Below are 22,667 nucleotides of genomic sequence, written 5' to 3' on the forward strand. Positions count from 1 at the left end.
CAGGTGGGAGAAAATTATAGTAAAATATATTGAAGGAAAAATTTTAATTAACTAAAGTAAAGAAAAACACAAAGTGACACAAATGCCAGAAAGCATGAGAGGAGGGTTCAAGAAGCTGGAAAGAAAAATGGGTGGTTCTTTGAGAATGCTAACACCATTTGATTTGAAGATATTGAAAATTGTTTCAAACTTCTAGACTCTTGAATTAAAAATAAAAAGCAATCACTTAAATAAAAAGAAAATTAAAAAGTATCAACAGGGAAGTAAGTAACTTTAAAATGGATAAGCAATTTACTTTACTTCATTTTCTTATCTTTTCTCTTTTTTCCCCTCTTCCTCCATGTCTCCCTTCCACATTTTATGCGATATGAAAAACTGTACAGGTTATCATAGACAGACACATGATACAGGTAGATTTTCCAATTTACCAAAAAAAAAAAATTCATGCAGTTATGTTCAGGTGGAGTTAAGATGTAGATGTATCTTGACATGCCAGAGTGAGTTCCATTCCAGGACAGTGGTCAGCATGATTATGAGTATTCTGCTGATAAAATGCTAACATGACGTCTTCTCCATATACAACAGACCTCAAAAGCTACCAACTAAACTTTATCCCTCTGTTTTCATTTGTTAGATATTGGCAAGACTTCAATTTACATGAACATATCAAGATGCAGAGGTTATTTTTAGAGAGATCTGTGGTTTAGATGAAGGGTGCGATACATAGTATCACCAACTTTTCTTTTTCCAAGTCTACCAAAAAAGAAAGAAAGAAAGAAAGAAAAATCTAGCCAGTAAATTAATCAGATCCTATAGGTCTCAATCTTGTAGAAATACTTATTAAAAGCCTGCAAGTATTGTATAAACAGGTGATTACTGACACAGATAAAGTAAACTAGTAATAAGATTGGACTATATGCAAGGAGGCACTCATCTAATTGCCCTCTGTCTGCCACTGAGCACTGTATTCATTTCCTGAGAGTAGCTTATCCTGAGACACAGTGTGCCAAGGGACACTAATAAAATCTTCTCAGTACTGCGGAATGAATGAATTTCTGCAAATAAATGTCTGCTCTCATCAATGGCACAACTTAGGATATTAATTAGATCATATGGCACTGATTTGATTAATTTAATTGTTATACTGCTTTAACTTTTAAAGAATTTATCATAAAAATATATGTAAATTCAAAATTTTTCCTTCTTGTCATATTGTTTTGTACTTTGGCACCTTGAAATCCCCAATAAACTACTTTTCTTACATTGAATTCAATATAGTTCATATAAAATGTTCAAGATCTTTTTAAATAACTATACAGGTTAGAGGGGGAAAAAAGGAAACCAAAATGATAAAGAAGCATAAAATGTCTTTGCAGGAAAAGCTTTAAGAGCAAGAGAATCATTTAACTAATATACAACATTAACGATGTTTATTTATCCACTCCAATATCTGTGATAACCTCCAATATTTCCTGGTACCTTACTGTGTGTCAAGTGTCATGTTTACATGGATCCACAATTACTTCAAACTCAGATGCTTTTATAAGGTGAGAGCATTTATTATCCTCACATCTTATGGATGAAGAACTGATGACTGAGATAATAATTACCTTCTTTGTCTCAGACATCACTGCCATTCCATCACAGAGGCTTCTGGGTACCAAGATCTGTCTACCCCTGTCCAGACAGATCTGACTCCTCCGCAGCACACTTCCTTCACTGTGGACATGGTATCAGCGCACTGATACCATGATATCACTAACACAAATTCACTTTTAAATATCTCTGTTATTTAGCTGATAATGATCAAGAATTAAATTTTATCTTTGTCATTTTTAAAGATGTATTTATTTTATTTTATGTATGTGGTATACTGTTGCTGTCTTCAGACATCCCAGAGGAGGGCATCAGATGGTTGTCAGCCATCATGTGGTATCTGGGAATTGAATTCAGAACCTTTAAAAGAGCAATCATTGAGCTATCTCTCTAATTTCTTCTTTAAAGTCTTTAAAAATATTATTTACTCCTTTTCAGTAATATAAAATAATCAAGAGTCATAGATTTTCAAATTGTCTACAAGCCCCTTCACCACAGGTGGGTCATCAACATTTTTTAGTATGTTAGACTTGTACCTTTTTCTATTAAAAAAAATGTTAAACACTTAGAGCTACTAAAATTTGTTACTTCACAATTGCCAGCATTTATAGTGTCTGATTGGCACAACTACTAATATCTGTTTCAGATAAGACTTAGTGCTTCATGGTAACTCAACGGTTCAATTTATCTATAGTATAAATATCTCTAGATTTCTTATGTGCTATGAAATATTAATAATTTTAAGGTATTGCTTTACTCTGAAACTTTTACCTGTCATAAATATAAAGATATTAAACTTATGTAATATTATTGATATTTTGATACAATGAAACATTATCTAGCTTTTGAACAAGGGTAAATTTATCTTTGAAAGATCGTGTCTTTACGAAGGCATATTCTTCCTTGAAGCTTTTTTAAACATATGTATACATAATGGATTTTTGGTCATCTTACGGTGCAATAACAACACCATTTTTTACTTCTATAATGTGAGAGTTTTCTATTGTACATAAACTTGTGTACAATAGCTATGCTATGACTTGAAGAAGAGTTCTCATTTAAAGGCCATCTAAAGGCTGGTTTTGTTAATTTTTTTGGTTGTGAGCCTAGCCTTTAACGGCTGAGCCATCTCTCCAGCCCAAATGTGCAGCCCAGGCTGGCCTCAAAATCATGATCCTCCTGCCTCTGCCTCCTTCAGCAAATCCTACCAGCGTGCACTACCACAACTGGCTTGTTAATATTTTTAAAAAGTACATTTGCTTTTGTCATGCTATGTATGAGAAAAATAAACTATACATTGTCTAATTGGTAATATAAACAATATTACTTTTTAAAAATTAATATTTTTATTCTTTGACAATTTTGTACAATGTATCTTAGCCACATCTACCACACTTCTATTGCCTGCCTTCTTCTCTTTCTTCTGAGGTATCCCCAAAGAAATCTACTGCCCAATTCCATGACCTCCTCTTTTATTTTATAACCTACTCAGTCCAATTTAAGCTGCCCACAATTGCATGGTTATGGGCTTATCCACATGTGCATGTGTGTGAGTCTATCCACTGTGCCTGCAGGTAGGCTCCTTGGGATGTGTGAGAAACTGTGATCTTTGAAGAGTCATGGCCATCATCCCTTTACACACAGAAAGTAAAGGGGAAAAAAGATACTGCAAAAAATGCCCAGCTAATGTATGATGCATAAGAAATTGGGCAATTTATTTATGCTACAGTAAACTTAATTATATCTCAAAGAAATTTCCTATCTCTAGCACATAGGAGAACTTTGAGCATCAATTGGAATCCTTTCACAGTGCTAAATAGAGAAGTTACTTTTTAACATATATATTTTTAAATTATGGAATTCAAAGACAATTAAAGGGAGTCACCTTCCATTGTGAATGTCTACATATTTCACATTAGTGAGGTGCATTTTCAATATTTGCTTTAGGAGACCTTGAGTGAAAAATAAGCTAAGGAAATGTCTGGCCGCAAAGACCTCTCATGAGACAGCTCATCTGTGACAATGGCTGTGAACTGCATACTTACTTCGAAACTGGAAGTTATTTTTCATTTAGAAAGTTAGAGAGGGCATGGAACAGTATTGTCTAATATCCCTGAAGTTCCCCTTGCTACGAAGGTTAACAAACAACTAGAAAACTGAGCGCAGTGATTACTCCGAGTGTATAAACCTGAAAAGGTGTCCCTAGAGGAGATTAAGTGACCGTACATCACATTTCTTATCAAGCAGCACAGCCACTTCTCCTGTACCTTCTCTGACAAACTGCTTCTTCCTGGTGCCTGAGTGTCACCACATTCTCAGATTTGGACAGCTCTGAAGAACAGAGGAAAGGCGGATTGTAAAGCTGACCTCACCACAGTGGGCTAATGTAATAGACAGGGACGGGAAAACAAAAGCCAGGTAATAAAAACAAACCCGAACATATTGATTCCAGCCCAGCAGCACACTGCTTAATTTAAAAGACAGCTCTTCAGAAAATCCTTTCTTGTCTGGAACCTGTCCATCCTTCCAATCATTCCATTAGAAGGACATACAGGTGAGATGTTCTTGGCTTTCAGACAAACAGGAGGGCACAGAGAACATGCAGTCGGATTTCTGTATTCTTATAAGTTGCCACTTTTAATTGCTGCCTGTTGGAGACGAGAGAGACACATTCTCCTCCTGCACTTCACTCCTTTCTACTTTCTGCTAAGGCAAAAAACAGATGTCTATGTCAAACTAATAGTTTTCCTTTAACTTGAAGACCTTCACCTTCCAAAGTCAGACTTATCATTTACCTTCCCTTGGTTTGCGAGGACGCTGTTCTATGTGGACTACAAATGAAAGTGCTAATTGTGTTTGATGGATGCAGGGTGGAAATGCTGAATTTGAGTCTGCTGTGTAGAAAGGTTTATGCTCACTATGTGATTACTGAGTCTCAGAAGATAATGGCTTTTAGGAGATATCTTGACCTCATAGGAGGGAATGCAAAATAAGCAGGGTTTTAAAGGATAATTTTGCATGAAAGTCTAAAACTCTCTTTTTTCCAGGAATGTTAAAAACAGATACATAGTTAGGTAACTTCAAGGAAATTACTACCAAGCACAACTAGTCTGTTTAAGAGTAAATTAATTGCAATTCTTGAGTAAATAATTATCTATTGCAGCAATAGAGCCGCAATGTTGGTTAGTGTGGCCCTGAATCTAAAATTATGCCCTGATAGTTTATCTGTTAAAGATGGGCTGAGGACCGATCACTTTAAAGGCACTACATTCTCATGGGTTAATTGATGGATAAATTTGAAGGTAGAAGAATTGGTTAAATTTGGAGCCTGGATTTTTTTTCATCCTCACAATCTTTTTCTCTTCATGACTTTGTTTCCCACCTCCTACCACCTGTACTCTAAGTAGCCTAAATATAAATATCCTAAAATCTTTAGCACCATGAAAGTGATTTTTTTCCAGATATATCCACACAGCCATTGTTGAAATCATCCATTTTTGTCTGAAATGAGAGCCCATTGGAAAAAAAATGACATTATTCATACAGTGAAAGAAAGTGAGGAAAGAATTCATCTTAATTTTAATTCCTTTGGATATTGCTTAAATAGAAAACTTTCATGCCACTAATTTACAGTTCACACAGATCTTTTGTCATATGTACTTTGAAGTCTTGTCAGAATAGTTACCTAATTTATATGGAGCACCCTGGAGTCAGGGTCTCTTTGTAGTATTATCTTGTCAGAAGTCTAGGGTACTGCTTTAAAGTAACTGTGAGGACACCAGTCAGTCCCTTGCCAGCATATTGCATTCTGTGCTCTGCCCAATTTTCTCCCCTATGCACATGAAATTATAAACTATATTTGTCTTTGATATTTTCATTTTAGAAGTGTCAGAAGCAAGAACATAGCTGTTCTGCAGTTAGTAAATGGTATCCTGGTAAAGAAGCAGGAGAGGATTTAGCATGAGGTTTTAGGTATGGTTTTCTGTGAGTTGCATATATATATATATATATATATATATATATATATATATATATGAAGGGTAAGTATACAAAATGGCTATATAAATATGGAAGGTTAGGAAGCTACACACATGAAGGGTTTTCTCTGGAAAACAGAAGAATAGATAATGGTACCTCTAGTTTTGATAAGTTATCATTAATCACATATTCTTATACTACCTAGCCCACTGTTTATTTTAGCTGAGTGACACAGCTTTACATTTTGAACAGTAAAAGGCTTCTAGACTCTGTTCTTTAACCACAACTATTAACTTTATTTGAAGACTATTTGAATACTAAATGTGGTATTATAATATGGTAGAATCAGTTTTCCAGAAGGATGTCAAATGTCTTGGAAAGAATATTTCCTGCAATTGTGTATGGTTTTATTAGGTTAAAAAATAATTCAAAGACCTCCGTTACAATACCTGTAACTTTTAGCTTCTCAGACCCAATAGTGATCTCATCTTCATCTGCGGAAAACAGCACCCGTCCGTCTTCACTTGCTCTCACTTCAAATCTTTTACACTGTGCCTCAACAGCCTCAGCTCCTGCAGTCAGAGGGAAGGTTTGAAAATGAAGTTGGAATGAAGAACACCATTAGCTTACAGTTTTTCATAAAGAAAAAAGAGATACACAAATTGGTCTTCTTGTTCATCTCTGCTACATGTTTTACATCTCAATTAATATTTTAAGTTGTTACCTTTTCCAATACCCTCTGATTTTTGTGAATATTTCCAGACTAGATTAACTGGTCACATATTAGTTCTATATGTTTATGGTTGTTCTAATGTGGTCTGTGGGCTCAGCTAGATCAAGATACCTCGTATATCAAGGCAAAATCTGCTTTGATGTCTACTGGAGGGGAAGGTTGGCCATTCCCTTCACTTGGTCCTTTGATGTCTACTGGAGGGGAAGGTTGGTCATTCCCTTCACTTGGCACACAGTAGATGCTCTATAAATGGGGCCTCAATGATTAACATAATTTTTCTGCAGTGCAAAACATCATACCCACATTGCTACCTTACTGCATACTCTAAAGCATCAACAATTTGTGACTCTTTACTACACATTTCATAGATTTTTAATGTAGATATCTTCTTACCCTTTTAATGTCAATGAATTTAAAAGTTTGCCTTAACTTTGTCTTCTGTGATAATATAGGTTAATAATTGGGTTTTCATAATTTGTGAAATATAAGCTACTTGACTGCTCTAAAGTGCAATTGAAGGTAGAAACAAATTAATTTTCATTTTATTGTTGAATTATCACCAATACACCCACAAGTCATAAGACCAACTTTCATATTTAAAAAATGATTAATTTGAGAATTAGAAGGGACATAGCAGGAAGATCTAACTGGATTATGTAAATGGGTTTCAGCTGAGAAAGAGATTCTTTAAACATTGGGAAAGTTGGATATTTTCCACAGTGTTGATTTTTTCATGTGGTTGTCCACATTTTCATATGGAGCTGCACCTCCCAATTTTGCTCTACAAATGTATTACATCCGTTTTGCTAATTTATAAGTAAAGCCCAACCCACTCAGGGCCACAGGAATGCCATGCCATATATATCTTACTTTTAAGTTTTCTCTACAACATCATCAGAGGGATGTATCTTTATATTTATTTTTTTGAAATTGGATATTTTATTTATTTACATTTCAAATGTTATCCCCTTTCCCAATTTCCCCTCTACAAACCCCCTATCTCATTTTCCATTACCCTGTTTCTATGAGGGTGTCCCCATCTAACCACCACACCTGCCTCACCAGCCTAGTATTCCTTTACACTGGGGCATCCAGCCTTCATGAGACCAAGGGCCTCCCCTCCAATTGATGCCAGATAAGATGCCTTCCACTCCTTCAGTCCTCCTCCTAACTCCTCTAATGGACTTGCTGTGCTCAGTCCAATGGTTCGCGGCAAGCATCCACATCTGTATTGGTCAGGATCTGGCAGAGCCTCTCAGGAGACAGCTGTATCAGGCTCTTGCCAGAAAGCACTTCTTGGCATCAGCAATAGTGTCTGGGTTTGGTGTCTGCATGTGGAATGGATCCCCAGGTGGCGCAGTCTCTGGATGGCCTTTCCTTCAGTCTCTGCTCTACTCTTTGTCTCTCTATTTCCTTTACACAGGAGCAATTCTGGGTTAAAACTTTGGAGATGGGTGGGTGCCCCATCCCTCAACTGGGGAGCTATACCTAACCTCTGGATAGCCTCTCATTCAGTATCATATTTGATTTCAAGTGATACTTAGCAGGCAAATGCTAGCCAGTGAATTTTCAATTCTTCCCTCTTTCCATGCCTTTTTGGTCCCTTCCTCAATCCAAGCTGAGTTTTATTCTCACAACTAGCCATTGGCTGGAGCAAATGACATGTTGTTAAGGTCATAGTATCTAAGGAACATTAAACAAATTATGGGATAGAGAAAGAGTGTAGGCATAAGGGAGGGGCTTTGGGGAGAAAATAGCGGTTAAGAACACTGACTGCTCTTCAGGAGGTCCTGAGTTCAAATCCCAGCAACCACATGTTGTCTCACAACCATCATTAATGAGATCTGATGCCTTCTTCTGGAGTGTCTGAAGACAGCTACAGTGCACTTAAAAATAATAAATAAATAAATAAATAAATAAATCTTTTAAAAATTTATAAAAAATGTTTATGTTGAAAATAGGGTACATGTTTTTCCTATATTCTGGTATTATATAGAATTCTAGAGCTCCTCTCTTGGGCTACTGATTAAAAGAAGCATGAATTACATCTTTAAAATATTGTTATCTTTCGAAAAGATTTTTTTAAAACTTTTGAGATTATAATTTAACTATAATATTTCTCCATTTGCTTCCTCTCTCCAAACCCTCCCATGTCTGCCTCCTATTCTTCTTCAAATTAAGAGCTCTTTTCTTTTTTCTTTTTTTAAATAATCATTGATGACCATTTGGCACTGAAGAAGCAATTGATGTACTAGTGAATACACATTAATTGGAGGAGAATCTCCTACCGCTAATTTACTAAACCTGCATAATCCCTAACAATAATATATGAACACTTTCCCTTATACTCACTGTGTAGTTTTCAACCTTCATCAAGACAAAATTTTTCACAGAAAATGAAAACAAGTACAGAAAGTGATAATCAATTAAAATAACTTATCTTTTATTTTTTAAATAAGTAGCTGTTCTTACAGAATTTAATGACAGTATTGAGACAAACATTGAAGACTTACTATTCCTGGTCATCATCTTGGTTTTATGAATATTATTCCAGATGGTGGGAGTTGTTTGAATGCTTTCATCTATTCATAGTGTAATGTATGTTTTGGCATTAGTCATTATACAGTAGTAACTTAACTAAGAGAGAATCAAAACATTGAGGCCAATGTGTTAACAAATTTGACTTTTAGGTCTACATATCTCAGTATTTACATCTGTCCCACAGAGACTTAGTACACATTGAGCCTCAATGATCTGAAAATTATTATAGATCTTTTATGCATAAAACTTTAACATTTATGACATGTTACCATCTTCAATTATACCCAATTTCGGAGCTAAATTGATTCATAAGTTGCATTTGATGACATAGATGTTCATTAGTTAATTACACACACATGAAGACATTATATACACTCATGGAATACCAAGAGCTTTCTAAGAATAGTGAGGAAAGTCTTTACTCAGAAGATTCTATACAAATATTAAAATATTATAGTGCTTGTCACATAAGCTATTACAAATAAACTATTAGAAATAAGCTATTAGAAACTTCTGTAGAATGATGTCTGGCTCTGGCAAAGGGAATTGAAATTTTAATTCATTAACTTTAAATGAGCAAAGGCAAATAAGCAAATTGCACAATATTTATGCATGCGTAATAGAGATGCATCTAAGCCATAAATTAATGCATACAAAAATCATCCAATTGAAAAGCAGATATAAAATTAACACTTGAGACTGCACTTTATTCACTATATTAGCATAATTACAGATGGCAAAATTGCAGGTAATTAACAATGACTTGATAGTAAATAAATGTTTCATATCAGAAAATAATTATATACCATCACATTTATTTATATATATATTGCCTTTTAAATCTACATATAGAAAACAGTAAAAAGTACATAATTGTAAGTATAATCAGTTGTTGGGACTATCGATGTTTAATACTAATATATTAAATATCATGATACTGAACTTAATATGTTTGAACTATATTTGATCACCTATCAATTGTTTATGTCTAGTATCACATTTTTTTAGACAAAGTCTGGTTACCCAAAAGTACAATTACATTAAGTTTAAAAATATAATAATAAACTATTGTCTTTTCATTTTTAAATTCAATTGGTAAAATACTAAAAATGGAAATTTTTTTTGACAAAAACATCCATAGGTGTTTAAACAATAAATTTGAAGGATATTTCTAGATTCCCTTCAAGACTGATTCAAAGAAAAGAATACACTGATCTATGTGGTTATACCTTCCTGTCTACTAGGTGTCTTTCTCAACATCTGTATAATCTGTTACATCCTACATCACTGTACTTTAATTTTATATATGTATCAACATTTCCATGCTCATGAATACTACTAAGAGTTTAGAAATTCTCATTGCAAAACAAAACTATATTCACAATTCATCATTCAGAAATTCCTTTTAAATATTGCCATGAGCTATATAAATAATGTTTGAAAACAAAGACAACCACCGTCACCAACTGGAGACCAACCGCCATTGTTCTGCAGTACCTTCAGTTTACAGGTCTCTACAAGGACCACAAGGTGAAAATGGATGTGAGATAGCTGGTACTATGAGAGTACCACCAAACATACCACGTTCATCATATAGGACAAGATTGTGGCCCGAGAGTAGTGCACCATGGAGCTACTGAGGGTATCCAGGTACAAGTGTGCCCCCTTGTTCATCAAGAAGCTGAGGACTCACATCCATATCTAGAGGAAGTGAGCACCAGTCAGCAGCCATGAGGAAAGGTGCAGCCAAGGACTGGTTTCCCCTATCCCTTCTCAATAAAAATTTCTGTTGTGTATGAATATGCTCACACATATATAAACACACACACATGTACACACACACACACACACACACACACACATTCACACAAAGGTATAGCCAAGGACTGATGGCCCCATTCCTTCTCAATAAAAATATGTGCTGTGTGTGAATGTGCCTACACATGTACACACACTCACACACACATGCACACACATACAAATTATATGTTAAATGAATCCTAAAACATCTGTCATGTGGGAAGATGTCATAAAGAATGAAGAAGAGTAACCTCTCGCCATGCTGGAGAATTCTTTCCTTCTGACTCTGAAGTCTTCGGATTAGCAGTTCTCATGGGAAATTTTGAAATTTTCATCTGCCCCTCCTCTCTACAGCCACTGATGCATTGGGTTGAAGCCACAGCTGCCCTTTCGTTTCCAGAAACTAATGTAGCAGCATGAATGGGGAAATTTACGGGTTGCCTCTGTCCTTTGATCTCTCTCCCTGATAACACCCTTCAACATTCAACTAATCTAATAGTTTGTATTGAGTCACGTACTCACCAATAAAGGTTTACTGCTTATCTGGGATGAATTCTGATATTTGTAACAATTAGTATCATTTCCTTACCAATAATTCATGCTATCAAGTCTCTGGATCTCCATTTGTATTTTAATATATCAGCTAAGGACGGGGTTGGAGAGTCTGGTGCTTAGGAACATTGGCTGCTCTTGCAGAGGAATGGTATTTGTTTCCCAGCACCAAAAGGTGGCTAACAACAATCTGTAACTACAGCTTCAGGGGCTCCTTTGCCATCATCGGATCTCTACCTTATGCATACTTGGTGCATTTACAAGGTGGCAAAACATTCCTATGCATAAAATGAAAATAGATACACCTTTAAAAATTAACCTAAAAGTATGCATATAAAAGTACACAAATAATTTTGTTTACCATCTACTGGAAGGATAGCTGTTATTTCCAACTTGTTGGGGTTTATATTTTCACTTTGCCTTAGGGCCATGTCTTTCCATCCCTGTCAATGAATAAAGTTTAGTCTGCAGAATGATCCATTTTTCAATTGTATAATTTTTTTTACGAATTATCGCTCAGAGGTAGATCAGTTATTCTATGTTCATTAATATTTTAAAATCTGATTATTTGGTTTTGTTCATTTAAACAGAATGCATTAGCAGTTTAACTTCAGTTGTAATTAATTTTCATCATTCTCAACTTCCAATTTATTACTTATGTGTGGGATTTTCAAATGTTCTTTTAGCTGCAATAGTAAACATTTTATTTCATGTATTAACTTTTATTTTTTGCATGTGTGTACCTCTGTTTTTCTGTCTCTCTCCTCTCTGTCTTTCTCTGTGTGTCTCTGTCTGTATCTGTGTCTGTCTCTCTCTCACTCTGTCTCTCTGTCTCTCAGTCTCTGTATCGATGTCTCACTATCTCTGTATCTCTCTCTGTGTTTGTGTGTGTGTGAGAGAGAGAGACAGAGAGACAGAGAGACAGAGAGAGAGACAAAGATAGAGAGAGAGACAGAGAGACAGAGAGAGAGACAAAGATAGAGAGAGAGACAGAGAGACAGAGAGAGACAGAGATAGAGAGAGAGACAGAGAGACAGAGAGACAGAGAGACAGAGAGAGACAGAGAGAGAGAGAGAGAGAAAGAGAGAGAGAGAGAGAAAGAGAGAGAGAGGGAGGGAGAGGAAGAGAGAGAGAGGGAGAGAGAGAGAGGGAGAGAGAGAGGGGGGTCTTTAATACAGACCCTTATGCCTTCTGAGTGTGAATCGCATAGGTGGACAAAGGTACTGTCAGGAATCACAAGATTGTTGGGTAAGAATCTCGGTACCAGGAATGTGTTATTTCATTTTAAGTTATTGGTCAGGGAGAATTTCAGGCCTCATATGTAATAAAACCTATTGCAAAACTTGGCATGAGTTTTGTTTCTGAAATCCCAGGACTATGGCTATGAAAGAAGAAAGATCAGGGGTTCAAGGTCATTGTAATTAATATATTTTTGTGATCCATTTTCATAATAGTCTTAGAAAATCATATCTAATTCCATAGCATTAAAAGAAGCAGGAGACCTTAGGTTCACCATTTCCTGTCTGGCAAGTTGTAGCTGCTTGTCTTAGAATAATGGGGGCCAAAAAGTGATAAACTGTCTGATGCATTACTGAGGCCTGGATGAGAACAGTGCAATCTCAACCCCTAGGATATTCAATAGATAAAGGTTTGTGTAGTGAATTTGGGTTGGGGGCCATGCTAGAGGAACAGGATGATTGTGCCAGCCTTTGGGAAAAAGGATGTAAGGGTGTCTCATGTTCAGACACGTTGAAACCACTCTTTCCTTTCAATTCTTAGAGTTCTGACTTTTCTCTAAGCTGGTATTTCATTTTAATAGCATTGGACTTTGAAAACTATTTTACTTTTGTTACTGTTTTGCATTTGCTACTCCACAGTGAGGATCTTTTTTCTCAGTCACTCTCAGCCACTGAGTTCAGGATGACTCCAGGCTCAGCTACATAAGACCCTGTCCTCAGAAAAAAAACAAACAATAAAGAGGGGGAAGAGGATGAGGGGAATGACTGTTGTCTGGCTTCTCATAGAGCTGCTCATTAAAGATTCAACATACTTTAGCTGTAGGACCTGAATAAGTTAAACAGCAAAAAAGGAGGAGCACCTTCCCTCTGGCTGGTGCTTGTAAAACCAGAAGGGAAGACTCAGGGATCTGGGAAAGAACTGTCACTGCCCATGCCTCTGGGTCGCAGCCTCTCCACACTCTACTACCAACATAACCAGCATGGTTTGCCTGTTAATTCAGTTGTAAGATAGCTGTTATGAGTACAACCAACTGTTTTGCAATTGGATTTAATGTGTACGCCCCAGGAAAGATTGCATGTCTCGTACTGAAAGCTAGGGCAGAAGCCCCTAGGCGGGAAGGTCAGAACCACCAGTGGAGAAGCAAATGCTGCCGTTTTGTTAAAGGGATATTATGTGCCCGTGGAATCGCCTCCTCTACATTAGTGTTTACACTCAGAGTGCATGATGGAAGGAACCTTCTCTTTTTTTTTTCTCTCCTCTATATTTTGAGTGGGCAGTGGATGCTGCTGAGACTAACAATTCAACAAAGTGCTGAGAGTAGATGATTCTTGCCATGGTACAGTGGCCACACTCTTGGTTATGCAGAGAAGAAAAGAATGAATCTTTTATATCCCTTTCAAGTCTCTATGAAAGAAAGGAAACAGAGAGAATGTAAAAACCAAAGCTCTCAGCCTTAAACACATATACATATGGGCAACACTGCATGAACTCAGCGGGGTTGTTTCTTGAAAATTTAAATATGTGTGCATATATTTGTAATAACAGTAATTAAAGATTAAGAGTCTATGAATTTGAAAATCAGGTGGTGGAGAGGAGGGAGAGATTAGAAAAAGGTGAGAAAGACAAAAATGATACTAATACAGCACCTCATATATGAAGATCTCAAAGTGAGAATGAGTAAATAAATAAATAAATATATGTAAAAGACAGAAGAATGGATGGAGTGTTGTCCAGCTATTTCCTCTGATCTGGAGCATCCATTGCTGGGGGTAAGACTAGGGTCCTAGGACTCAGGACATTAGTGACCTCACCGATATTAAATACCTCAAGAAATACAAGGAAACTCAAAACCCCCAAGATTCACCAGTACTGATCAAAAGAATATATAGGCAGGAAAGGACTGCTGGGGAATACAGACGCTGTAGTGGAGTGGCCTGCAGACTTTCCAGTAGCACAGTGAATCAGCATTCATGACTATTTATCCATCCTAATGTGCTTTTATAGCTGATGAAGCTGCCTTTGAGTTCTACAGGCCCCTATGTATAATCCCTCACTAGACTCCTGTAAGACAGTCCTGTGACCTCCTTTGCTGAGCTAGACATAGTGAGATTGTTTGTTTGTTTGGCAAGCTGTGAGTTATCTGGAAGGAATATACATTTACTGAGAAAATATTCAATTGATAGAACAAAGAATTTATGAGAGTTTGGTATATACTTTTATTAAGGAAACTTTAAGTTGCTAAGAGAAATAACTAAAACATTTTAGATTCTGTCTTCCTTCCCAGAAAGTATATATCAGATAATATTCAACCCCCTCCCCAGGAACATGTTTATTTGAACTAATATCTAAGTTTCTTATCATAAAATATATTATGAAATATTTTATTATTTTAAATGTGCATGTGTGTGTGCATGTACATATGTGTGTGTCCTAGGTGACCTGCATTGGTTTATTAGGCTTGCTACGTGTTAGAGACTGCTCTGTCCAATTGCAAGAATTAGTCACTCCATTCCTCTCATTTTGACTATGTCTTTTCTGTATTGGCATTTGTTTAATCCAAGTCTTACACTTTCTCTTTCTAGTTTTCTTTAAATTTTAATTTTCTTGTTTCATTCCCTCTCTGGCTCTTAAACGTTTGTCTACCTTAAAGAAACACCTAGAAATCTTCAGCCTTCAGATTCTTTTGATCCACAAAAACTATCAGTCTTGATTTATAAGAAGGGGGAAAGACAAGACAACACAACACAAAACAAAAACAAACAAAAACTTTCATAAGATTTCCAGAAGTCATACTATGAAGAGAAATGAAAATAAGCCAATTACCATGCAACACAAAGTGAACTTCTACCTAAGAATGTTTTATCCTGACCATACTAGGAATTATATAATCATAATAATATAACTAAATTATAATGTAATGTTAATATAATTATATTTATACTATAATTATATTTATACTATAATTATATCATTTACAGTTTTCTCTTTAGCAATCCCTAAAACAAGAGCCCATGGTCATACTGAATAATACTTGTGACCATTAATGCAGTCTCTTATAAGCTACTTTTTCCTCTCTGATTTGTATTAGATGTTGTAAGCTTCATCTAAAAGTTGAATATCTTAGTATCAATTATATTAGTCATGTTGTTTATAAAAAGCAAATTCAAACATAATGGAGGCAGAATCTTTCTAAGGAGACACATTCAAAGCATTCTCACACAGAGAAACACTGGCACTATTATGTAAGACAAGAGTATTTAAACTTAACTAGTGAAAGAAGTGTCTTGTCACTGAGTTTTGTTCATGCTTCTGTAAGAGAAAATAAAAAAATAAAAAGACTGATAGCCTCTTACTTTTCTCTCTCTATTGTACTTATTGACAATGTATGATTTGTTGGCACATCATTTGTGGATGGTAAGGAGGTAGGTTTGATAGTTGCAAACTCCTGGCCTGCCATCTACACCCCTGAGCGGAGGCTGATCCACAGCCCACTGTGCACGGGTCCCCCCAGGAGAAACCTGTTCTCTTAGGAATGCTTTCACTCCCTGGCTCAGAGGTGAGATAGTTACTTTCTCTCCAATGACTGTCTGGAACAGGGCCAGTCATGAGGAAACAGAACACAGAAACAGTGGAGCAGCTAGGTCAGGATCCTTCTGGTTGCCATCTGCACCCAGAGCTTGGGCTGTTTCAGAGCCTTCTGTACACAGGTTATTCCAGGAGAGAGCTGGTCTCCCAGGAGTGCTGACACAGGCTTACTGACCCACAGAAGGAACAAGCTCCAGCCAGAGAAAGCAAGAGCATGTAACACCAGATATAACCAGATGGCGAAAGGTAAACACAGGAATCCTAGCAACAGAAACCAAGACTACTTGGTGTCATCAGAATCCAGTTCTCCCACCACAGCAAGTCCTGGATACCCCAACACACCAGAAAAGCAAGATGTGGATTTAAAATCACATAACATGAAGCTGATAGAGGATTTTAAGAAGGACATAAATAACTCCCTTAAAGAAATACAGGAGAACACAGGTAAACAGGTAGAAGCCCTTAAAGAGGAAACACAAAAATCCCTTAAAGCATTACAGGAGAACAAAGGTAAACAGGTGATGTGATTGAACAAAACCATCCAGGATCTAAAAATGGAGGTAGAAACAATAAATAAATCTCAAAGGGAGACAACTCTGGAGATAGAAGATCTAGGAAAGAGATCAGGGGCCATAGATTCAAGCATCACCAACAGAATACAAGAGATAGAAGAGAGAATCTCAGTCACAGAAGATACCATAGAAAACATTGACATAACAACCAAAGAAAATGCCAAAATATCCTAACTCAAAACATCCAGGAAATACAGGACACGATGAAAAAATCAAACTTAAGGATAATAGGTATAGAAGAGAGCAAAGATTTCCAACTTAAAGGGCCAGTAAATATCTTCAATAGAATTACAGAAAAAAACTTCCTTAACCTAAAGAAAGAGATGCCCATGAATATACAAGAAGCCTACAGAACACCAAATATATTGGATTAGAAAAAAAAAATTCTTCCTGTCACATAGTAATCAAAACACCAAATGCACAAAACAAAGAATAATAAAAGCACTAAGGGAAAAAGGTCAAGTAACATATAAAGGCAGACCTATCAGAATTACACCAGACTTCTTACCAGAGACCATGAAAGCCAGAAGATCCTGGACAGACGTCATACAGACTCTACAAGAACACAAATGCCAGCCCAGACTATTATTCCAAGCAAAAGCAAAACTCTTAATAACAATAGATTGAGAAATGAAGATATTCTATGACAAAAACAAATTTACACATCTTTCCACTAATCTAGCCCTTCAAAGTATAATAAATGGAAAATTCCAACACAAGGAGGGAAACTACATCCTAGAAAAAGCAAGAAAATAATCTTTTTACAAACCAAAAAGAAGATAGCCACAATAAACATAATCCCACCTCTAACACCAAAAATAACAGAAAACAACAATCTTTTTTCCTTAACATCTCTTAATATCAATGGACTCAATTCCCTAATAAAAAGACACAGACTAATAAACAGGATATGTAAACAGGAGCCAACAGTTTGTTGCATACTGGAAACCCACCTCAGTGACAAAGACAGACACTACCTCAGAGTAAAAGGCTGGAAAACAATTCTCCAAGCAGATTGTTCTAAGAAACAAGCTGGAGTAGCCATTCTAATATCTAATAAAAATGACTTTCAACCTAAAGTTATCAAAAAATATGAGGAGGGACACTTCATACTCATCAAAGGAAAAATCTACCAAGAAGAACTCTATTCCGAACATTTATGCTCCTAATGCAATGGCACCCACATTCATAAAGAAACTTTTCTAAAGCATACATTGCACTAGACATAATAATAGTGGGAGACTTGAACATCCCACTCCCACCAATGAAAAGATCATGGAATCAGAAACTAAACAGAGATATAATGAAACTAACAGACGTTATGAATCAAATGGATTTAACAGATATGTATAGAATATTTTATCCTAAAAGAAATAATATACCTTCTTCTCAACACTTCATGGTACCTTCTCCAATATTGACCATATAATAAGTCAAAAAGCAAGCCTCAACAGATACAAGAAGAATGAAATTATCCCATGCCTCTTATCAGATCACCACAGACTAAGACTGGTCTTCAATAACAACATAAACAATAAAATACATACACATGGAAGCTGAACAACACTTTACTAAATGATAACTTGGTCAAGGAAGAGATAAAAAAAGAAATTAAAGACTTTTTAGAGTTTAATGAAAATGAAGCCATAACATACTCAAACTTACAGGACACAATGAAAGCAGTCCTAAGAGGAAAACTCGTGGCTCTGAGTTCCTCTAAAAAGAAACTGGAGAGAACATACACTAGCAACCTGAAAGCACATCTGATAGCTCCAGAACAAAAGGAAACAAATGCATCCAAGAGGAGTAGACACCAGGAAATAATCAAACTCAGGGCTGAAATCAACCAAGTTGAAACACAACGAATTATACAAATAATCAACCAAACCTGGAGCTGGTTCTCTAAAAAAAAAAAAAATAAACAAATTAGATAAACCCTTAACCATACTAACTAGAGGGCAGAGATAGTATTCTAATTAACAAAATCAGAAAAGAAAAGGGAGACATAACAACAGTAACTGAGGAAATCCAAAAAACCATCAGGATCCTACTACAAAAGCCTATACTCAACAAAACTGGAAAACCTGGATGAAATAGACAATTTTCTAGACAGATACCAGGTACCAAAATTAAATCAGGATCAGATAAATGATTGAAATAGTCCCATATTTCCTAAAGAAGTAGAAACATTCATTAATAGTCTCCCAACCAAAACCAGAGCAGGACCAGATTGGTTTAGTGTATAGTTCTATCAGACCTTCAGAGAATACCTAATACCAATACTCCTCAAATTATTCCACAAAATAAAAACAGAAGGTACTCTACCCAATTCATTCTATCAAGCCACAATTACTCTGATACCAAAACCACACAAAGATCCAACAAAGAAAGAGAACTTCAGACCAATTCCCCTTATGAATATCAATGAAGAAATACTCAAAAAAATTATCACAAACCGAATCCAAGGACACATTAAAACAATTATCCATCATGATCAAGTAGGCATCAACCCAGGGATGCAGGCATGGTTCAATATACAGAAATCTATCAACATAATACACTATATAAACAAACTCAAAAAAACATATGATCATCTCATTAGATGATGAGAAAATATTTGACAAAATCCAACACCCCTTCATGATAGAATTCTTGGAAAGATTAGGAATTCAAAGCCCATACCTAAATATAATAAAAACAATTCCACAAGAGAGCTCTTAAACCTGATAAACAACTTCAGCAAAGTAGCTCGATATAAAATTAATTCAAACAAACCAGTGGCCTTCTTCTACACAAAGGATAAATAGGCTGAGAAAGAAATTAGGGAAACAACATCCTTCACAATAGTCACAAATACTATAAAATACCTTGGTGTGACTCTAACTAAGCAAGTAAAAATCTGTATGATAATGACTTCAAGTCTAAGAAGAAAGAAATTAAAGAAAGTCTCAGAAGATGGAAAGATCTCCCATGCTCATGGATTGGCAGGATTAATATCATAAAAATGGCCATCTTGCCGAAAGCAATCTACAAATTCAATGCAATGCCCATCAAACTTTAAACTCAAATCTCCACAGAGATAGAAATAGCAATTTGCAAATTCATCTGGAATAACAAGAAACCTATGATAGCAAAAACTATTCTCAACAATAAAAGGACCTCTGGTAGAGTCACTATCCCTGACCTCAAGCTGTACTAACAAAGAAATTGTGACAAAAACTGCATGGTATTGGTAGAGTGACAGGCACATAGATGAATGGAAAGAACTGAAGACCCAGAAATGAACCCACACACTGATGGTCAATTGATCTTTAACAAAGGAGCTAAAACCATCCAGTGGAAAAAAGACAGCATTTTCAACACTACATAGTGTTAGTACATAGAAGAATGCAAATCAATCTATTTCTATCTCCTTGTACAAAGCTTGCCACAGACTGGGTTCACTGCAGGGACCTCTTGTTCCACAGGATGAGAGTTCTGGTCAAGTGGGCAAAAAATTTGGCTAGTGACAAACAGAGTCGACCCAAGGAAGTACTGAATCTGAGTGTATTTCTCAAAAATGGCATCAGACTTTTACAGTCATTACAAAAGAGAAATGAAAAATCTGGCAGGTCAGCAGTCTAGGTACCTCCGAGGCCATCTGAAATACACTGGGTCTAAAACAGCCAGCTATTCTCGACAGGCACTGCACGCCCCGGGCCTGAGTGCTCTGGGCCTGGGGGCCTGTGGACTGCATGAGGCTCGAAGCTCGAATGCTCTGTCTCAAATGCTCAAAATCTCAAATCTGAATGTATAAGTATGTGCACGAAGTGAAAAACAGGCTTATATAGTATATAGAAAACAGGCGGATGACAAAGTCACATAGTCAGGTGAGGGCCACATCAAGGTCAGTAAGATCAGACAGCAAGACAGAAGTCACATAGGCAAGTGATGGTCACATCAAGGTCGGTAAGATCAGGCATCCAGGTGCAAAGTGGAATAGCAGCGGTGCCCTTCCCACTGGGGCTATCTTGGCAGTCCCAAGCTAATTCTCTGGGTTTGTTGGAGGCAAGCATCAGGACGTTCCAATCTAGCAGCAGTTCCAGAGAATGCCCTTAAGTGAGGGAAGCCCTTCAATTACTCTCTGGTATGTAAAACAATTCTGTCTTCTGTGGGACTGCTCTGAGAATTCTGTGTTTATAATTAGCAATAGTGCCTGACCTCTATTCCTAACTCTGAGGACACCCTATCTGATAAGGCAGCTTCCTTGTGAGAAATTCCAAGCTAACGACAGCTTGGTAATAAATTAGGATATATTGGAATGCTGTGCTGGCCAGGGAACAATGTTTAATCTTAGTTTTAACTATTTATGAATCATTTCTTGGGGCACCTTTATTCCTGAATAAGAAGACATGCTGACTATTGGAAAGACTAATCTGGAACATGTTTGAGTTAGGAGATGCCAGCGACTGACTGAATACCCAGAAGGCAAACTCCCTTTGAAGCTGTACGCCTCTTGTCCATGATCAGGCCTTCAAGCTTGACACTGCAGATTTTACTGGAGTAGATGAGTGGGCATGACACAAGCTCAACTTCCAAGTTGATCAGGAGCCTCCTCATAAAACCAGATACATTGAAACTAATAGAAGAGAAAGTGGGGAAGAGCTTTGAGTACATAGGCACAGGGGAAAATTTCCTGATCAGAACACCAATAGCTTAAGATCTAAGATCAAGAATTGACAAATGGGGCTAAAATCTAATATATACAAAGAACTCAAGAAGTTAGACTTCAGAGAACCAAAGAATTGTATTAAAAAGTAGGGTGCAGAGCTAAACAAAGATTTCTCAACTGAAGAATACTGAACAGCTGAGAAACACCTAAAGAAATGTTCAACATCCTTAGTCATCAAGGAAATGCAAATTAAAAAAAACCCTGAGATTCTACCTCATACCGATCAGATTGGCTAAGATCAAAAACTCAGGTGACAGCAGATGCTGTCGAGGTTGTGGACAAAGAGGAACATTCCTCCATTGCTGGTGGGATTGCAAGCTGGTACAACCACTCTGGAAATCAGTTTGGCAGTTCCTCAGAAAATTGGACATAGTACTACCTGAGGACCCAGCTATACCACTCCTGGGCATATACCCAGAAGATGCTCCAACCTGTAATAAGGATACATGCTCCAGGATATATTCAAGTAATTACATAATCCTGTACTACCAATTAAATTGTAAATACCATATCAAATTATAAAATTATTTTTCTTCAAGTTTGATTTTTAGTTTGACAACTAACTGAAATAATATAATGACAATCATTTACAGGGCATGTGTATTCTTTGTATAACAAAATAAAAGTTACATATAATCAGTTGCTGGTAGGGACCTGTAGAACACATGTTTTTGTGCACTGTGTAAAGATTATCCTTGAGTCATTCAAATGCTGATTTCTCTGCTCACATATACTGTTGCCATCTAGACATGGAATTCTAATGCTTATTCCAAGTATTTCTTATTCTTTGCCTTGTTAGTAAAAGCTGATCAACCAATGCCTGGGCAGAAGCGACAACTGGGGAAGACTTCTGCCAACCATGCTAGGAGTGGGAGAGAGAAGGATCAAAAGTATTCACCCTGAGAAGCAGGCGTGGGTCCAGGAAACATCATGAGAGAACATACCTGAAGCTTAAAAAGTGAGACCAATACGAAAACGCAAGTATCTCAAGAAGTTTGGCTAGGAGGTAGCCAGATTTGCCTAGAGGATTAGAATAGATCAATGCCTGCCCAGGTTTTGTGCTATAGGCTTGATTAAATAAATCTAGTAATCCCAGTCTCATCATTTGGGAGCTAGACATGGGTAGAGAAAAATATATATTATATAAATGCTATCACAAAGGCACCCAAGCATTTCTCTCTTCTTTATAAAGTGACTTCCAGTCTGTTTTCAGTGCCATTCAAATATTTTCATGAAGTCACTAAGGTATGCTTATTGATATTTTGGGTTTCCTAATTTTAACATAACAATTTATACTGGTACTTAATTTAAATGATTGAAAACTTTCCTGTCTTCCCTCTGAAATGTGACTTTTAGTCTT

General features: G+C 36.5%; 1 protein-coding gene across 2 annotated transcripts in view; it reads right to left on the reverse strand.

The window, feature by feature from the left end:
* The window catches only part of Sgcz (sarcoglycan zeta), a 1,052,781-nt gene that overhangs the window by 28,929 nt on the left and 1,001,185 nt on the right, over positions 1-22,667 (reverse strand). For both annotated transcript variants that reach the window (XM_031339561.1, XM_031339560.1), the window contains exon 5: positions 6,024-6,146. In XM_031339561.1, coding sequence (XP_031195421.1) covers positions 6,024-6,146 — 123 coding nt within the window. The remainder of the gene's footprint in view (positions 1-6,023; positions 6,147-22,667) is intronic.

Source organism: Mastomys coucha, unplaced genomic scaffold (assembly GCF_008632895.1).
Source record: "Mastomys coucha isolate ucsf_1 unplaced genomic scaffold, UCSF_Mcou_1 pScaffold22, whole genome shotgun sequence".
NCBI classification, from domain to species: Eukaryota; Metazoa; Chordata; class Mammalia; order Rodentia; family Muridae; genus Mastomys; species Mastomys coucha.